Raw genomic sequence first — 20974 nt, forward strand, 5'->3', positions numbered from 1 at the left:
CATACAATGTGATCATAGTTGAGATGAACAGAAATAAATATCTTTGATAAACTAAAATTGACATATCATCAACAAAACTCAATTAGACTAAACCATTAAATAAACAAACTGAATTTTTTTTACTGCAGCAATTCTAAATACGAAGCCTTCACACTAGAGCATATTTCTTTTGCTATACTACACATTTCCTGCTTATCCGTGACTGCCCTGCCATGCTACTCTCAGAAAATAGAAAACAGCAAACAGGAAAAGCCACACGCCATTTATGTATATATCTATATCGCAATGGTCAAAAGGATGCCACACAACTGAGTCAGGCCACAAAAGAAAAAAATACAAGACAAGAAATATTACACTACATCCAAAATAATCCTTGGGCACAAGAGGTACATAAGCCACAGCTTAAGTAAAGCTAAGCTGTGCTAATCAACCATTAGAGTTATTAGGTTTGTATGCTGATGCTGAGAAGGGCACAGCTGAATTACTTCCACTTCTTAAATTTCTTCCCACCACCGAACATTCCACCATGACCCTTCCCATGTTTGCCAAACTTTCCGTGCTTGAACTTCCCATGCTTCCCATGCTTAAACTTCCCTCCGTGATGACCATAGGCACCACCAAAAGGAGCGCCACTGTGGCCTCCGTGGGAACCTCCAAAAAGACCACCACCATGAGAACCATGAGAGCCTTGTGTCAATTTATGAGCTCCATAAGCAGCTGCAGCAGCTGCAGCACCTCCAGCTAGCATTCCACCCATGGCTCCCATGCCTCCACCTGAACAATAAAAGCCAAACCAACATATTAAATATATAAGAACGCGAAAAAAACGATCAATAGGTATAACTCAAGCACCGCAATTTAAGCATATATACCTCCATGATGTGAGCTATGACCCCCAGATTGATGTGAACCGTGGCCCCCTGGATAACCAGCAGGAGGATAGCCTTGAGGTGGGTAGCCACCTTGTTGAGGATAGCCTTGTGGTGGGTAGCCACCACCATGTTGAGGATAGCCTTGCGGTGGGTAGCCACCTTGAGGCGGGTAGCCTCCTTGAGGTGGGTAGCCACCTTGTTGTGGAGGGTAATGCCCAGGAGGGTATCCAGACCCTCCATGACCACCATGCCCACCAGCAAGACCCTGAGCAAGATTTGAGAACAGTCCTCTGTCAGATTCGTCGTGGTTGTCTTTTCCACCCCCCATGTTGCTTCAATACACTACAGTATAGAACACAAAATCAAAAACTAACAATATATCTAGCAATAATTCCCATTTACAATGACACTAATCGAGAATAGACCATTGTATCGGTTAATAGAAGTATGTTATCTTTGCATGAAACACCCTTCTAGTCTACTAGGGAAAAGAATAATAAAATTTCAACTGTTGAATCTAAATTTAAGCAACTCAACCAATGCACACAATAAATAGATGTGTCCATGAACAATTAGACATACAAGCAAGCATTAAACATGCACAATAACATACTAACAATAGATGCCAACTAACATAGTTGATCATAGTTTTAAGGCCGTTATAGGTGGTACCGAAGACTTAGAATCAAATCCCGTCTACATCATTGCTCATTGTGGCTCCAAATACACCAAAAATATTAAACTAAAACCAAGGCAAATTGCACAATCTTTCCAATTCAATACGCAACATCGACCGTGAAGAAGTTAATGTGTTTCTATCTAACCAAAAAATGAGCATTTTATAGAAAAAATTCATAAATTTTCATCCACATTCAAAAACAATAACCCAGATCAAAATTAGAAACAAAATATCAAAGAGAGATTGCATGCATGAAAGTAATCAACAAATAATCCCTAAAATTAGGGAAAATGAACCAACAATTTATATGAAGTTAAGTTTACATTTTATATGATCAAACAAAAATATATGATCATATACCAAATTAACATCAAAGATCAATCTCATAAGTCAAACACAGGATTTCATAAAAAATAAATAACAATAAAAATCATAAAAATAAGGCAGAAAGAAATCTGGGTTCCCTAAAATATATCAAAATACATGATCTCAGCATTGAAAATCTGTAAAAGAGCTTTGATCAAAGTCAAAAACTCGCAATTATATTTTAAATAATGCACAAAATAATAAATGAAATAAACCCACTAAAAAATAAAATTGAAATTTTAAAAAAAATTGCAGAAAATAAGATTTGAGGATAGAGATATCGGACCTGAGATATCGGAGATTGATCAGAAGAGAAGATATGAAGAAATTGAGTAAAGGAGAAAACAGAGGAAGGAAGAAGAAATAGTATAGGAGAATGGATATTTATAAAAGAGAGATAATATTAGATTTAATAAGATAATCACCCTTTCTTCATTTCTTTGGGAATTCGATTCCACGCGGTAATTCAACGCGCACTTCACACGGGCTACGCCACGTTATTGTTCCTTGTCGACAATTTTTATTATACACTCGGGTGTATTATAAATTCATTCATTTAATCTAAATTATATGGTATTCCTCACTTTGTTCCGTTTCCTCTTTTTTCAAATTAAATGTCCCGTTTTGATTGGTGCATTTATTAAAGTTGACATTCGTAAGTTATATGTTGGGGTGATTCTAATAAGTATTGTACCCACCTGATTAGATTTTAATCTTATGTATAGTATAAAGCAAAACGAAAGATCAAAGTGATGATGTGAACAGTGTAAAAGTCAAAGTTAGGCATATTTACTCTAGTCCCTGTAATTTTGATCGAGTAGCCCTTGTAATTTTGATCGGGTAACTCCCTTAACACTCCCCTATATTGATTGGCTATATGGCCAGTTACGTATAAGAATTTATGAATAAGAATAACACTTAGGCTCAAAAAAGTATTATTTTCCTAAAATGTATCAAGTTGGGCTTAGCTTTTAGGTGTGCACATTTTTCTTTATCCTCTTCTTTTTGTTCTTGCTCCTTTACTATTGACCTATTGCTGAGATAATATCTTTTATCAAAAATATCATCTTGGCAGAATTTTTTGCGCTTTGATATTGTTTCATAATGAAAGGTCTAATAAGAATATCAAACCTTTGGGAGTCTTGCTTTTGCTCGCAATCAAAGAGATGTGGGAGATTAATTTGTAGTTGAAGTAAAAAGTGCAATTTTGTGGGTTCTAGCTTAGGAAAAAGGGTTGAAAAATATTGGGAAATTATCAATGCTACACCCAAGGTTCGGGCTTTTATCAATGGTACACAAACTTAGTTTTTGTTTATCAGCGGTACACCACACTTTTCACACGATTATCAACTATACACTTAACGTTAAACAAACGTTAAGTAAAGGTTAAATTGGGGTTTAATTCGATTTTTTTAACTTAAAAAATTCCCTCCCTTACTTTCCGTCTTCATTTTCCCTCCTTTGTGTACTCTACCCCACCCACCCCTTCTTGCTCTATATATAATTTCTCTCCTTTCTGATCTTCCCCCTTCACTTTTTTCCCCTTTTTTTTCGAATTTCACTCTTTCTTTTGTGTTTATTTATTTTTTTTTTTCAATGTCTTCTTCTTGCATGGGTTCCTCTAGCAACAGAAATGGGAGGGGTTTATGGTTCAAATCAGTTAATTGCAATTGTCACCCCTCAAGATCTGCTAACGTCAGATTCTCAAGCTCTGTTTCAAACCCAGGAAGACCCTATTAAAAGTGCAGATTATGTGAATTTTTCATGTGGGTGAAGGAGGATCATGTGGTTAGTGACCAGGGGCGAAGCCAGGAATAAAAATCTATGGGGGCCAAGAAACAAAGTTATCTTGAAAAAAAATTAAAAAAACACTCATAGTGGGAATTAAACTTGAGACCTCTCTCCCACCAAGTCACCATGAAAAACTCCAACAAACCAACTAGGCTATTACTAACATCATGATATAAGAACAAATATTAGCTATTTATTAGTTATTTTAGGGGGGGGCAAACTATATATTACTTATATCACCAATTGGGCCACGGGGGGTCGGGCCTCCACCAGCCCCCTCCCCCCCCCCCTGGCTCCGCCTATGTTAGTGACACAGCAAGTAAAGTGGCTAGTACGTACAGCTGAAGCTACAAGTGTTCAACTTCTGAGAAGAGAATTTAATGAGTTTATGCAGAGAACAAATGAATTTGCTGACTTTGTTTATTTGGTGGTCAAAGTGATGAGGGGGTGGGTGGGGTAGAGTACATAAAGGAGGGAAAATGAAGAGGGAAAAAAAAGGGAGGGAATTTTTTAAGTTAAAAAAATCGAATTAAACCCTAACTTAACCTTTACTTAACGTTTGTTTAACGTTAAGTGTATAGTTGATAATCGTGTGAAAAGTAGGGTAACCGCTGATTAACAAAAACTAAGTTGGTGTACCATTGATAAAAGCCTGAATCTTGGGTGTACCATTGATAATTTCCCAAAAATATTTGAACCGAGAAAAAAAGAATTTTCTTTTGAAAAGAGGAGAGTGCTCAAGAATTTAGATGGTGCAAAAAAGAAATTGAAGCGATCAAATTATTAAACAATGATGGGATTGTTTTGCTAAGTGTTTTGCATGAGAAGAGAGTGTCACGTAGCACATAAACTTAGGGCCTGTTCACTTTAGCTTAATTTCAGTTCAGTTTAGCTCAGCTCCAATCAGTTCAGTTTAGTTCAGTTCAGTTCAGATTCAATCAGTTCAGTTCAGTTCAATTCTACTCCTAATTTCATTCTCTTATAAAATATTCATTTCAGCTCACTTCAGTTCTATTCAGCTCAGCTCCAATCAGTTAGTTCAGTTCAGCTCCAATCAGTTCAGTTCAGTTCAGCTCCAATCAGTTCAGTTCTGCTCCTAATTTCCTCTCTCATTAAATATTCATTTCAGCTCAGTTCAGTTCAGTTAAGTTCAGTTCAGCTCCAATCAATTCAGTTCAGTTCAGCTTGGTTCAGTACATGTGAACAGACCCTTAGTAATGTAACTTTGTAAGCCCCTCGTCATATTTGAATAAATTAGCCTTGTACATTACACAAGATTTAAATTTTTTTAAAAAAAATTATTTAATTGGACAGAACTCGAACAAGTATATTAATAGTATTTGCATAAGAGGAGATGGACTCATGACCAATAATATATCTGGACTTTTAGCATTTTGTTATGATACAATACTTATAACTTATAAGTAATCTTGTACTCCGTATTAAACATTTTGCTTTGAGGACTTTATTAGACCTTTGCTATTTTGTTTAGGAAAAAAAAAAAAAAAAAAACCATAAACATGTTGAATTTTGACAACAAAATTTTCACTTTAAAACATTGAGAGCCTTAAGAAAAAGATTAGTGCCCAAGAAGTATAATTGGGCATAAATGAGAGAGAGTGATAGCTAAGTGGTTAGAGCTTTACTCCCGGTTCTAGGAGATTCTGAGATCGATACTCAACCCCGCCATTACGGCTCTCTAAACACACCAAAAAAAAAAAAAAAAAAAAAAAAAAAAAAAAAAATTAAAAAAAACCCCAAAAATTAAGTAATTGGGCATAAACTGTTAAGAATAATATACTTCTGGATAATTAAGAATATTCATATCAGAATAAAATATCCTACCAATTTTATAAAACTGACTTTTATATTTCTTGAATGAGACAAACACAAAGTACTCCGTACTACTACGTATATAGATTACAAGTCCGAAGCATTGGAGAAAGTCGAAGAAAGATAGAAAATTAATGGCACAAGAGGTTTTGGACACAAGCTCTGTAACTCCTGATTATATAATTGTTTAAAATGACAGCTTCAATGTCTTCGTTCTTAATATTTTGTTGGATTATTCTACAAGAAGACTTGAATCAAGATCTTGATTATTGGTAATATTTGGACTAAACTTGGGAAATTGGGATCGTTTTAATGGTTTGACCAACTCATGTTTGGTATCCTAATCTAATATCGCAAGTATCACTTGATTCGCGTTCATGTTCAGGCCGCTAGGCAGATTCAGCAGATAGCTACGCCAAAAGGTCCTCACTCAATACTCATCTAACTTAAGAGAACTATCGGTTGGACAAACTTGTACAGTAACAAAAATGGAATAGAAAGAAAAGGAACTCACTATTGTTGCAGCTATTTAAGCCAGCAGCAAGCTAGTTGGGTAAAGGTACAGATAATATTTATCTACATTAAGGTATTATTATTACAAGCTTTGAAATTTAAGAAAATACATCTCAAATCTAAAGAGGGGATCCTACAATACATACATTGATACAGTATAAGCTTGTAGCATTGATACAACACACCTTGTAGCATGCAATACATTGTAGCATTGATACAATGCATACCTTGTAGCATGCAATTTCAATGATACAAGTATAACCTAACAACATCTCAAGAACATGGCTTCTGAACAACCACTTCGAAGCATTTCCCAGCATCAAGGTAGATAGCATAACCTCTCAGGTCTTTACAAGATAAAAGAAAATATGAAAGCTAAGAGTAGGGCATGGCTTAAATCAGCAAAACCTCAAGGCAGCTTCAAGTTCTTTCTCGTCATCACAGTTATATCCCAACAAATAAGCTCGTGCTGAGAAAAAGAAACAGCATAAGATTTGGAAAAAAAGCTAACAAGAATATAATGCGTAAATTTATAATAAAAGGTAAAAATTCATACCAAAACGACCAGCTCCCATGAATGGTTCAGCTTCATCAGTTACAACATCTTGCTGTTGCTCCTGGTCCTGCATTTTGTTATAACACGTCCTTAATATCAGAACACAACAATAATGTACAAAAATAGGTATACAGACAATGCAACGTCACATTCTGCCTATTCTACAACTAGGCATTTGTCATTGTCCATCAACATAATAACACAGCAGGAATAACAAAAAGGGACTACAACAAAGTATAGAAATGGGAAAAAATGTAGTAGGGGATGCTAGATACAAGACTGCATGTAGAATTATAGCAATTAATCACTCAACCTCAATTCCAGACTCAGCTGGATACAATTAGATTAGGGAGGGGACCAGGGGAGTGAGGGAATATATGGACTTAGTTAGAATAACAACCAGTTTCACAAGGGGACATAGTTTTTTTTTTTTTTTTTTTTTTTTTGGGGGGGGGGGGGGGGGGGGGGCAGGAAAAACAAAAAAAAGACTGAAGACGTCAATTTTTGTTATTCTGAGGTGAGTGGGGTGAAGAGAGACTCTACCACTACAGACATGAACATAAGAAATACAAAGTAATATTTACGTACCCCATCTCCTTCCACTTCAGATGGTGAAAGAAGTCTGTCAAAGCAACGTCCAGATATTGTACAAACCAAAAGCTCATTTGCAGGATCAGCAATAGCTTCTTTGCATGTATCATCGCAGACTGCAATCACAACAAAATAAATTAACAAACTGCAGTAAGCTTCTCATATATGTGATGTCTTGCACAGCCAACAGGAATTTTACCATGAACATTTCCAGTCTTTTCACAAATGAAAACATTCCCAATTTGAAAGAAAGAACAAACCTCCCCAGAGCAAGTATGGTCTGTGACCACCTTATCACTGAGGCCTCTACTGTTCTTCCACAAAGATACTTGATCAGCAACCGTTTTGTCAAGAATAATGAGATCGTCATTTACCTTGCATAGAAAAAAAATATATTAGACAGTTTCAGAACAGGCGCTTAAAGGACTAAGTTTTCTTTGCTCCAAAAGTAAACAATACACATGAAACAAAGAGAAATAAATATTCACACCATGGATCCCAAACATGATGAGAAGCACAAAAATAAAAATTTTGGAATTAAAATATGGGAACACAAAATATAAACATTATTAAACTTCCAAAATGATTTGTTTTCATGCCCCTTAATGGAAACAGGATTATCTCAGCCTTGGTGTAGCAAATTAACAATGATAATATATGGCTTACATGTTTGTTAATAAACTTTTAAGGCAGTCAAATATTTGCAATCAGAGATATTTGTAGCTTAAGGTCTGATCCAGTGATCCTCAAGTATCCCACACTTGGCATAGCAAATTAAAAATCACACTATGATTTATACAAATAAATATTTTATTGGTTGAAATTGCTTGAGATTCTTACGAAACAGGAAAGAGGTTCCAAGGTGATATAAGGCCTTTTTAATTCATAAAAAGCTGTATATTCTGGTAGGGGAACTTCATTGAATATTTAGTTCTGCATAAACATGTGTTCAAGAGATAAATAAAATGTTTACATCTTGTCCAGAGATTACCTGAGAAAGAAGTGGAGCTTGACTTCTCTTAGCTGCGTACATTTGAAGATAATATTCTTTAAACTCAGGTTGGCAATTTGTCACAGATTGAACCATATCTTCCTCATCACGCTGGAAGAGCAAAGAGATTCCATCAAACTTCACCCATCTAAGTAGGTAGAAACAGAGTATTCTCTGATTTACTTAATATTACCTGTATATACAGCTTCTTCCAAGCACAGTCCCGTAAATTTCTTGTTGGTGGCAGCAACCCCCAACGCAAGCAATACCTGCAGGAATTGTATAATGTGGGCTATAAATAATCTGGCAACTTCATATGACAAGAAGCTATTCAAGGACAGTTAAACTTAAATGATAAAAAGTGAATACAAAATCGGCATTGAGATTTGAATTCATGAGCAGGAACAGATCTTCTTGTCACTTCTCCTTCCATTTCCAAGTTATCTTCCTTTTCCTCTCTCATAATGACAGTTACTGTTTCAACTCTTTGTTTTACCAAAACTTTAATGCTAAAGGCTGATAACAAGGGAAGCTAAGCTACATATTAGCATTTAAATTTTTTAAAGACTCAAGCGCAGAATGTTTAGCCTGCTACTAGAATTTACTCCGCATTACATTTTGCAGCTTACTTGGTATGAAGTGGATGGCCAAACAAAAATAAAAAAAAAATAATAATAAAAATAAAATAAAAAAGAAGCATTCTCATAAGGATGATCTTGGTTGCGTGAGACAAGAATGAAGAGTCTGTCTCTCATGATAATCAACAAAGATCTTTCCTCCACTCGCTTCTATCTAGTGCTACACACTCATACAAACCAACTTTCTTCATGTCATCCTTAACTTCCCTTATTGTAGTCATCTTTTTATCTAGTGCTACACGCTCTTAAAAATGACACTTTTGGAAGGTTAAGGGAAGTGCCAAATTTATTAAAAAAACTTAAGGCACACTAACGTGAATGGCCTATGGCAATGTTCTACATATAAAGAGGCAAGTGCACAACCAATGACAATACAAGCACCAAGGGTTCTTTTTGTAAAGAATTGATATTTATAATTACTCAGTCAAATTTAAGTAGCAATAACATGATACATCATGTATACCCACAAAACAATACCAGCAAACCAATCAATGAGAAGCAAAGGCCTGATCTTCAATGAATAAGCAAGACGCAAACAAAATTAAATATACTCACAAACGACGCCACAAGGATTCTTCCGATGCAGCATGATTCAAAAACTTGCACACTCGCGAGCATGAAATAAGATCCTGCAAGTTGCATAAAAACAGGTAAGTACAAATTATCCCAACTTATAACTAAGAAGAAACATTATTTCAATTTGAAAGTTAGATTCAGATACTTCAGAAGACAGGAACTTGAGAACATGCTGAAATAACTCCGGAGGTATCTTGCTTAATATCCCAGTTTCAATCCTCAACCCGCCAATTATACCGGCACCAGTGCTACAACTCGAACTCTCAGCTTTCGACCCACAATCTCCATTGATATCACAAGCATCATTTTCAGTCTCTCTGATGATGTCCTCTGTACGCGGCCTCTTCATTGGTCTCTCCATGTCCTTTGTGTCTTCATCCTGTACATCAACATACCCACAATCCAATTCATTTCTCATATATAGCTAACAGCATGAAATTCCACTGATACATAAATGCTTTGACTTCACTACCAAACTTAACAAGTAAAATCGTTGGAAAATTAAACATTCATTACACCCAAAACTTTTCACAATAAAACGTAAAATATATCATGCAACAGAAATATTCACAATCATAAAAATTTGATAAATCTCTCATAAAATCTTAACTTAGCAAATGGCAATGACAAGTTCCCAGATAAATAAAGTAACCAAAAAAAAAAAAAAAAAAAAAAAAAAACCCAAATTAAGTATCTTTAATATACGATAATCATTAATTTCGATTGCTTAAATAATGATATATTGAAATGTAATGAATAAAATATAATTTAATTGAAATTAGGGTTCATCAGGATAAATTCAGGAGCTAAATTCAGGAAAAATCAGAACAATTTCACAAATTTCTTACAATTGAAATCAAACAACAAAAGAGGGAGAAAACAAAACCTGATCAGAAACTTCGGAGAGAACCTCAGATTCGAGAAATTGAGCAAGATCTTCCTCTTCCTCATCCAAATTCAAATTCGACATCTTTTTTTCAAATTCGAAACTGAAATTGGGATTTCCAAAAACACAAGAAGAAATAAATTAAAATTTCGTCGGAAAAAATTCCGGCAACAAACACCGGCGACCGGAGAATTTTCGCCGGCGGTGGAAAAGCGCATATATATGTGACGGTGAAAATCCATTTGATGGTATGTTTCAATGATGCGAGATATTCGCGTCGGTTGAGTTATTGGGCTGGCTGCCCACTGGACCTATTATTTGGGTTATTTGTGTAGCTTTGTACCATACTATAATGGTTGGATTTTTTTTTGTTGGGAATAATGGTTGTAACATTTTAAACATTCACTTTTCTTTCAAAAAAAAAAAACATTCACTTGAAAGACAAATTCACCATCACAAAAGAGGTCAAATTGGCATCAATAAAACGAACTTTGATAAAATCATCCGGCACAAACTTCTACATCAAGTGCACAAAATATCATGCACGATCGACTCGAACTTGACACAAAGCCCGATACCCTACTCAATTATATGTTGACTCAAACTTAATTTGAAACCTAAGATGACCTGACTTGACCTGAAGTCGACCCAAACCTCACTCAGTTACATGTTGACCCAAACTTGACTTGACCTGAAATAACCAATCTGAATGACCCTCTTATCTGGTCTACAAATGAAGTTACTCCCTATGTTATAGATCAAATGATTAATCTAGTAAATTGTAATCCCCTGTATTTTTAAATATTTTGTAAATGAAAATTTATTTTATTTATAATATTTATTTGTTATTTTTCATAATTTAATTTGAAAAGTTTCAAATTATTAATCTGGGTCGAAAATTATTTGAACAAATTATTTTATGCACCTTTATTCTACAATTTATGTCCAATCACACAAGCCTAACCCATTTGTTTACTTAATCAACCCATTATTTTTATGAGGCCCAATCTTTCTTTTTACCCTACAATAATTCTCTCCTATAAATATCCCATGAATCTCCAAAAAATTTCCCACACAAAAAGGTTAGTCTTATTTTCATCCTCCTTTGTTTCATTATTTTGCTTAATGTTAATTTAATTGTTTTGGGTTTTGATTTTAGTATAAAGATTATATTTTTAGTATCAAATTATATTTTAATGGTATAAAGATTATAAATTTCAGATTATATTTATGTTATAAATTTCATATTTTATGAATTATAAACCTAGGGTTTTAATTTATTGAAAATCATGATTTTAGGGTTTTTATGAACAATTGATTTAGGGATTTTATAGTAATGATGTTTTGAAATTTTGGTGATTATAATTACTGATTAGTTTAACTTAATTCCAGATTATTTTGAACACATAGATTCGTGTTTTAATTTTTAGATTTTCGTTCGTTAATATTAATCCCGTTTTAATCCCGATCAGATTCTGAACTCATCCGATTTTGATGAAAAAGTAGTGTTTTCCATGTGGAAACAACGTTTTAAGAAAGACTCACTACCTTTGGTAGTGAGCACCACCCTCTCGTGGCCAAATTCAGCCTCTAAATATGATTTTCGGGCAGTTTTTGATTTTAACGAAGTTTTTTTATACTTAAAATATTATCCTTGAGTTTGATTAATAAAATTAATTATGTTTAAAGTTAATTAAGCATAAATATATGTTTTTACTGAAGTTTTAAGTGTTGAAAATAGTTTCTAAGTACTACTTTTGATGTTTTATAAAGAGGGTTTAATCACCCATTAAAAAGGGAGATTTTTAGGGGTTTTTATATAATTTTCAGATTTTTATTAGACTTTGAACTTGCTGTAATTTCATGTATAAGAGTGTATTTTAAGGTTTTTATGAAGAAAAATTTAAAGAACTATATATAAGCCTTTAATTTTAACTAAAGGGAAGGTTTTAAAGTGTTGTTTGATTTGGATTTTGAAGGTTTTAAAGTAAGTTAGTATTGCTGTAAATTTGATTGATTGGGTATTGATTGAGATGTTATTATTTGTCTTAGGAGAGGAGTTTATTGAAGGTGATTTCTAGTTAGTAAAGTGGCATACCAATTCGTTTGCTCAAGGTACGTACAAGTTACAAAACCTTGCTTTTAGGTGCATGTTTAAGGACGGATCGAGAACTTAGTATCATGTCTAGGGATGACTGGGTTAAATTGTTTGGTTATACATTGTGAATTTCCTTTCACGTGCACTATTCCTTATTGTAATTATTGGTTATGTTCTAATTATGCAAGGTGCGCTTAGAGGCAAAGGTATGTGATTGGTGAAATGACTTAATTATTACTCATTCATGATTTAATGAAATAGGATGAGTAAAGGAATGGTTCATGTCTTATAAGACAAGGTTAAGAGTTTGGGGTGTCTTATGCACTCAAGGTGTTTATACACCGAGGTAGTAAAGGAATAAATAATAAATGTTGCTTGCCACTAATAAATCAAGAATTGAAATTGAAAAGTTGCTTTACTTGATTGAATTAATATTGGATTGATTGTATTGTTATGCATATGAGTCATCACCAAGTCTAAACCTGTAAATCACGTAAAGTGCAAGATGGATGAGCAATAAAACTCTGGATTGGTGCACTTCTGGAGTAATGACAATCAGGGGTTGGGGTACATGGGGTATTAGCCGTGTACTTTTCTCGAGGCCGTCTGATCTACGAGTCTCTTATTTCAAATATTTTTCTTAAAACTAGGAGTTAGGTGAGATCTCATACTAACTACGGTCACGGAGTCGCGCCCGTGGTCGTTGGATGTTTATTGATGTTTCCGAAAGGAGGCATGGGGTTTTTCTTTTATTGATGTTCCAAATGGAGCATGGGTTGGACAACCTTGTCTATTGTGTAATCCAATGAATAAAAATAATGATTTACCTATTATTAATTAATGGAGTCTTAGTAATATAAATAGTTGAGTCGTGTGTTGAGTCTATAATTTAATGATGCATGATGATTGATTATTAGTAGCATGTTATGGATTTCTTAATTTATTTTGCAGCTTGTATGTACTCAGCTTTGCTGATTGCGTGCTTTGTGTGTCTTTCTTTGGTCATGGCCTTCGCCTTTCAATGACCCTGTGACGATCCAATTTTTACACTTGTAATATTGGGGAGCAGAATTACCACAGGTTCTTACACATGCAGCATTCATCAGGGTTGTGGGATCTTGAGTAGAGAGTTGGTTGTTTGCATTTTATTTCTTTTGCAAGTTTGAATTTATTTTAATTCGATTTTATTCGACACTATTTCTTTTGGGTTTGAATTTATTTGAACACTGAATTTAATCACTTACTACTTTTATTGGGTTTTGAATAAGGGCCTTAATGGTTCCAAGTTGTATGACTTAATTTGGTTTCATTCGTTGGTTTTGAAACTTATTTATAACTGATTTAGTTTTTCCGCTGCTATTTTCTGATAAAGCCTTAACGTTTGAACACGTGGCGGTAGCACGCCAGTAATTCTCTTAAATATTGTTCAGGGTCCTCAGAGGTTTAAAGAGAGAATTATTGGGGTGTTACATAAATAATTACTCACAATTCATACTAGTAATTACATTACCCATTACAAAATAACAAAAATCATACTTATGAATCACCTTGTTATTCATAATGAATTAAGCTATTCATCTATTTTTTTTGTTTGGTTGAGCTTTTCAACGAGCAAATACAGAGTGATCTTCATGATAAACAAAAATTGATTGTCTAGTGCCAATATTGTAAATACGTGCTCTTTGTTTTATTGTTTTTGAGAAAAACCACTATTGGTGCAAAGTCGTCTTATTTGAAGCAGTGATTTAGTGTAAAAATAAAACTGCTACTTGAATTAGTGATTTTGCCTATAGATAATCAAAAAATGTTAACCTACAAGATCAATAGGGTACCTTCTGTTTTGGGTGTTTTTGTCCCTTGGGAGAGTTACAACTCGAAGACTGGTCCTGCTGACTCTGTACCTGCAAAAACAATGGAGACACCGGTTGGGTGGTGCTCCGCCTCCAACGTTCAAGTTAGTAACTTGAAGGAGAATAAAAAGTGCGGAAATTTAGATGGGGATCTGCTTGGATTCCAAGCTCAGGAGTTCTCTGATGAGAGAGAAAGTAGGATGTAATAAATGATAGTAAATTTCTAAATGTCCCCCAATTTGGGGGAATATCTCCCTATTTATAGGGTCATTGGGAAAAGTGCCCCTCCCTAGGTCATTCTGACCTAGGACTGATGGACTGCGCCACCAAATAGCGGATTTTTGGGGAATTGGGCCCTTGAAGGCCGCAATTCTAAGAAAGTATCTGGAAAGGCCACGTGTCAGCTGGAGATTGGTCAAGGATGACATGCCAGCCTCTGACACGTGGCACCTCCTCATTGGTCCACTTGTCAAGGGTAAAAATACCCTAGACATTTGCCCCTCACAGGTGGCACATGGCAGGACACGTGGCGCTTGTGACACGTGTCAGCCCATGAAGGGTGAACAGTGAAAACGGCTATTTTTTGACAGTGGTGACTGGGATTCGTGCCGTTTCACCCCCTATAAATAGGAATTTACCCCCCCTCCTCTTCACTTTTTACATTCTTGACTTTTTAGAGAGAGAAAGAGAGTATTCTAGAGAGAGGTGCTCTGATCCCGGCTGCGTTTAAGCAAGTTTCAAGATTTCCGTGTGCTCTTTCGAAGTCACCCGGTCACCGGTTACTTTGCCGTTTTCAGATTTTCAGAACTCAAAGTAAGGTAACTATCCGTTTCCTTCTTTAAGTTTTCTTCTTTTTCTTTTTCTTTAGCCTGTATACACTCGTTTCCGGCTGTATACATTAATTTTTCAAAAAATAAAATGAACTCTCCATTTGCACACACGGCACTGCTTAGGACGCTCAGCCGGTCACCAGGGACGGCTGAGTCTAGAACCGGGGGTGCCTTGTCTGGAGTTTCTGGAGTACTTTGCTCATCTCCGGCTTCTTCCCTCTCTGTGCCTGTGCAGGACACAATGGCCAGAACTAAGCAAACGGCTACCAAGCCCAGCAGGCGGCGCACTAGGGAAGTGCCCGCAAGTGAAGTTGTGAGGGAGGAGGACTATGAGGCGGCAGAGCAAAGTAATTCAGCTGAGGACACCCCGTCTACCTCCAGCAACAGCGACTCGAGGGGAGACGGTGAGGAGACCGCCTCCTCTCCAGACCAACCAAATAACCCAACCGAAAAGGCTGCTGAAGAGCAAGAGGGATCCGGCTCTGATGGAGAGGACCTTACTGAGGCTTATCGCCAGACAGCAAAGAAAGAAATAAACCCGGATCCTACCAAGACCCGGATGAAGCCTGGAGACAGGGCTCTTCTTGAAAGCGGCTTCGAGGCTTTCAAACAACAACATCCCTTTGGGGATGACTGGGATATCATCGTCCCTCCGGCTGATGCTGTTCTAGCCTGGGGGGATGACATAGACAATGCAGACAACTACTTCGTCTGCTACGAGGCGGTGATAGAAGCCGGCCTCCGCTTTCCCCTTCACCGCGGCATCCGGAAGATTCTGAAGGGGTACGACTTGGGGGTGTGGCAATTGACACCCAACTCCTGGGTCAATATCCTGAGCTACATTGCCGCCTGCGAGCTCCAGGACATTGAGCCCAGTTTCACTACATTCGCCCACATGCACTACCTCAAGAGTGCCCCAGGCGGATATGGAGCGTGGTACACTATTTTCACGCTCCCGGAATATCTGATGACCTTGGACAAGGTGTCCAAGTGGGGAGGCTGGAAAGACAAGTGGTACTTGGTCTCCTCCCCTCAAGTGAGAATAAATAAGATCCTCCGGCGCTACAACAAAGAGCCGGCTTTGGTGGGCCAAAAGTGTATACGCCCAGCTCTTACTACCAAAGCCCGGGAGCAAATAATAGAGCCGGAGTTCTTCAAGACAACAATTGAGCCCTTAGGGGATGGGACTCACATAGTTGTTCCAAGAAACTGGATCCCCCCACCCGGATTTCTTTGCGGATGAGAGATTCTTGTCCGCCTGCGGGTTGAGCCCTATGTTTCCAAAGGGTAGATACACTCACCCACCCGGCGGTCTTCCGCCTGCAATTTAAATTTCAATGCTTTGAACTTTTTCTTGTTCTAACACTTTTCATGTTTTTCTGCAGAGGAAGCAAGGAGAATGGTTGACCCAGCTAAGACTCCGGCTAAGTCTGCGGCTCAGCTCCGCAAGGAAAATATTATGGCCAAGAAGGCCACCATTGAGGCCAAGGAGGCCAAAAAAGGCGGGGTAAGATAATCTTCAAACTTTTCTTGAATTTTTTCAAGTTCTTTCTGATACCGGATGACTTACGGTTTCCCTGCGTTTTTGCAGGCTTCAACTGGCATCCTCCCCCGCTCCGTAACAAAGGTCTTAAAAAGACCTGGGGATGAGAACCTTCAGAAGCCGGCTGCCAAAGCCGGGAAGAAGGCAACCTCGACGGTCTCCGGCACTAATGCCAAAGGCCACCCAACAACTGGGGGAAAAGGCCCCGAAGCCATGGCAACTCTGAGTGAAAACTCAGAGAAGTCAAAGAGAAAGCCGGATGCTACTGAAGTATCGAAGGATGGCGAGCCATCCAGGGCTGCAGGTGGTGCTGCAGCCGCAGGGGAGGAGCCGGCGAGGGTCGTCTCCAAAGGTAAGATAGAGATTCCTTGGCCGCTTGATTTTATGCGCGTCAAGACTATGACTGACCCTTCTGGGGGTTCCGTGAGTAGCCGGCAAAGAATGAATGCCAAATACGCTGCTAGTCTCTCACCAAGTCCTTCTTATGCTGCAGATGCTACTTCTGGGCCCCTGGACCTGGCGGGGTTTGGCAAACGGATGGTGAGGACTCTCACCCAAACGGAGAAGAACTCCATGCCCAACCGCCATGAGGTCGACTTCGACCAGATTCTAGGGCAGCTGGCGGAGGTAAGTGAAACTTGCCCCTTATCTTTTTCATTTTAATTCATTTCATTTTTCTTCATTTTTACTAAGTATGTAATTTCCCGGATGACCTTGCTCAGGTTATGGTCCAGGTGGATGGGCTCCGCGTGCCATTCCGGAAGAAGCAGGAAGAGGTAACTGATGCCAAGAAAAGGGCTCAAGCCAATCTCAACTCTGCTGAATATGCAGAAAAGGGCTCAAGCCAATCTCAACTCTGCTGAATATGCATATATTAACTTTGATCTTGAGATTAAAGCCCTAGAGTTGAAACAGGAGGAGCTGTTCAAGACCTTGACGGCTGCTAGTGATGAGGCTAACAGCCGGATCAGCGACCTGGAGCTCCAGCTGAAAACTGCCGGCTCAAACCTCAAAGCCTTGGAAGGCGCTGACAAAGAAAATGCTGATCTAAGGAAGGACAAGTCCCGGCTGATTGCTGAGCTTGCCACTCTGAAAAGTCAGCATGAAGAAGAGCTCAAGGCTGAGCAGGGACGGCTCATCAAGGAGAATGAGCGGGATAATGAGATCCGCCTCCAGATGGCTTGGGGGCTTCTCTACCCTGAGGTAGACTTTGAAGTCTACAAATTGAGGTACAACTACGCCACTGATGCGTATGATGCCAAGGTTCTTGGGGATCCTGCTCTGCCTCGCTTCAAGGACTGGGCCTTGGAAAATGATGCTGAGGTTTCGGACACAGAGGAGCCAGACTTAGATGAGATAATGAAGGAACTTGGCACCAAGGACAGCCAGCCTGAAGAGGTTGTGGTTTCGGATGATGTTCCTTCTACCACTCCAGCCCAACCAGAACAGCCCCAAGCGTAGCTCCCCTCCTTCTCTGCGGCAGTATGCCAACCACTTTTCTCTTTTTTAAGCGGCTGTGTGCCAACCTTTGCTTTTCCGGCCTGTGCGCCGAGTATTTGTGTAACTTCTTTTTTTTTTATGTTTCTCTGTATACTGGATGTGGATTCGGCTGACAATTATTCCTGGCCTTGAGCCAGTTTAATTTATTAAAGTATACCGACTCAGTCGGTTTTCTTATACTTGCACAATTTTTCAATTTTTTCAGTTTTTTTTTCACTTTTGCATATATACTCAATATATATACTTGTGATTTTGCCTATCTTATGAAAAGCATGCGGCAGGTACAAATCTGGCTGTCCTTGCCCCTGGACGGCTGTGTGGTTGGTTTAATCTGAAAAAGGATTGATTGTCTTGTAAACTTCTCATACTTTAAAGAGTATGGGATGTTTGTAAGACAATCAATCACAATAGTGATTGCCCCAAACCAAGTACACAGCCGGTCAAATGACAGGCATACAACCTCTACCCCAGTCGGTATCAAACCTCCTTGGTATTCTTTATAGCCATTACGCAAAAAAGGGTTTGCCCTATAAGTGCGCAACTTGAAGAAAATTTTACTAAGTAAAAACTTATGATGGTACTCCGGATGATACTTGCAGGCAGCCGGAGTTTTCACAACCAAAAATTACTTAGGAGAAATAACATGGTCAGACAGCTATGAGTTGGCTGGTCTAGCCACTCAATCTTTGCCGCCTGCATGGGTATATAGAACGAGCAAGATGGCTGTTCTCTGCGACGATTGCACCCGGAAGGGTGTCGCCGGACGCCTATATCCATAACAGAATAGACGAATTTGTAAAAAAGACAACCATCTAACCTTTGGCTTCTGGTCTAGTTGGAGACCAGTTGCATAGCCACTAAACGGTTTTGTGCTTAGCTTAAGGATCCAGCCATTAGCCTCTTGTCACTATGGACTTTTGATTTTATATACTAAGTATCAAACTTAGTTTTTTATCTGGCCATTGGCCTCAAGTTATTCACATATTAAATTTGTTACTAAACTTTACAACATCTGTATGGGTAAACCCAGACGGAAATAAAAAGACAATAAATGAAACAAAAGCATTTCTCATTAATACTTCTTATTACAAAAAACTTTACAATACTCAGAAGTAGTACTTTTTAAGTTATCTACATTCCAAGTTCTAGGCAGGCGTCTACCGTCTGGGGTTTCCAGGCGGTATGTGTCATCCCTTACTTCTTCATAGATCCGGTAGGGGCCTTCCCAATTAGGAGTTAGCTTTCCAAGCTCATTGGCCCTACCGGTTGCCTCCATTTTCCGTAACACAAAATCGTCCACTTTCAAAGGACGTTTGTGCACTCTTTTGTTGTAGGCTCTCGTCATTCTCAGACGGTATATCTCATGTTGCAGGGCAGCGTTGCCCCTGCGTTCCGGGAGGGAGTCCAATGCCAGCCGCATGGCCTCCCAATTTGCCTATTCATCATAGAGCATCACTCTGAGCGTAGGCTCATAGTGTTCAATGGGTAAAACGGCTTCAGCTCCGTATACCATGAGAAATGGGGTTTCTCCGGTTGACCCCTTGGCAGTTGTCCGGATGGCCCAAAGGACATGAATTAACTCTTCAGCCCATAAACCACCGGCTCTTTCAATTTTCTTTTTTATGCCGTCTGAGATGAGTTTGTTGAATGCCTCAACCTGACCATTTGCTTGAGGGCGGCCGACTGAGGCAAAGTAACTTGAGATACCCTGATCTCCTAACCAAGTCTTGAGCTGAGGCGTCTCAAACTGAGGGCCGTTGTCAAATACCATAGACATAGGTACCCCAAACCGGGTGATAATATTTTTCCAGATGAAAGAGATGACATCCTTTGTCTTGATATTCTTAACTGCCTCCGCCTCCACCCATTTGGTGAAATAGTCCACAGCCACCAAGATATAGCGCTTTCCGCCTGGAGCAGGCGTATAAGGACCCAAAATGTCCATGCCCCACTTAGCAAACGGGACTGGGCTGTGGATTGCCGTCAGATCAGTAGCCGGGCGATGTATCAGCTTGCCAAACCTCTGGCATTTATCACATTTCTTCACAAATTCTTTGGCGTCTGCCTCAAGGGTAGGCCAAAAATAATGCCGCCTGGCTCTAACGGCTAGGGACTTGCCGCCTATATGGGAGGCGCAAAATCCCGCATGAAGCTCTTCGAGTACCTCTTTCCCCTTTTCTTGGGTAACACATTTCAACAAGGGCTTGAGAAAACCAGCCTTGAAGAGTTCTCCGTTTCTCAACTCGAAGTTAGCTGCTCTCTTTTTCAGGACGGCTGCCTCTTGAGGTGAATCAGGGAGCGTGCCATCTACAAGATACGCCCGGATGCCATCCATCAAAGTAGAACTTCGATCCAGGATTCCAATGGGCTCTTCATAAATGCTTCTTTTTTCAAGAATTTCCCAAAAGACTGACCGAGGCGTATCATGGCAGGCGGATGATGCCAACTTTGACAGCGCATCCGCCGGGTGGTTATCTGACCGGGGCACTTGATTCAATCTGAATTCCTCAAGTGTCCCAGCCTCATCTTTGACAGCCTGAAGATATTTGATCATAGCCGGATGGGTCGCTTTATAAGTGCCCTCATACTAGCTAACAACCAACTGAGAATCAGAATGGGCGTCAATCTTGTTGCCCCTGCTGCCTTACACATGCGGATTCCGGCTAGCAGGGCTTCATACTCCACCTCATTATTTGAGGCATGAAACTTGAACCGTAGTGCATACTCATATTTATCTCCTTTTGGAGATTCACAAACAATGCCTGTACCACAACCGTTCTTTGTAGAGCTCCCATCTACATACACCTTCCAAACCTGATCAACATTATCCGGGAGAACCGGACGAGTCATTTCAACAATGA

The 20974-nt window shown here is 38.6% G+C and overlaps 2 protein-coding genes across 2 annotated transcripts; both read right to left on the bottom strand.

Annotated features, from left to right (window-relative positions):
• Positions 1-241: 241 nt before the first annotated feature.
• On the bottom strand, positions 242-2361 carry LOC145598649 (uncharacterized). The gene is made up of 3 exons (XM_081655033.1): positions 2204-2361; positions 873-1214; positions 242-774 (listed from the first exon to the last, which is right to left on the bottom strand). The coding sequence occupies exons 2-3, from the start codon at positions 1198-1200 to the stop codon at positions 482-484; spliced, it is 621 nt and encodes a 206-aa protein (XP_081511159.1). The 5' UTR covers positions 1201-1214; positions 2204-2361; the 3' UTR covers positions 242-481.
• Positions 2362-6035: 3674 nt separating this feature from the next.
• Positions 6036-10513, bottom strand: LOC145598248 (F-box protein SKIP31-like). The gene is made up of 9 exons (XM_081654579.1): positions 10293-10513; positions 9552-9785; positions 9386-9459; positions 8386-8461; positions 8193-8303; positions 7401-7575; positions 7199-7317; positions 6611-6677; positions 6036-6523 (listed from the first exon to the last, which is right to left on the bottom strand). Exons 1-9 carry the CDS (start codon positions 10374-10376, stop codon positions 6453-6455), a joined length of 1011 nt encoding a protein of 336 aa, XP_081510705.1. The 5' UTR covers positions 10377-10513; the 3' UTR covers positions 6036-6452.
• Between the last annotated feature and the right edge of the window lie 10461 nt (positions 10514-20974).

The sequence above is a fragment of the Chenopodium album genome, chromosome 20 (assembly GCF_948465745.1).
Source record: "Chenopodium album chromosome 20, dcCheAlbu1.1, whole genome shotgun sequence".
Lineage (NCBI taxonomy): Eukaryota > Viridiplantae > Streptophyta > Magnoliopsida > Caryophyllales > Amaranthaceae > Chenopodium > Chenopodium album.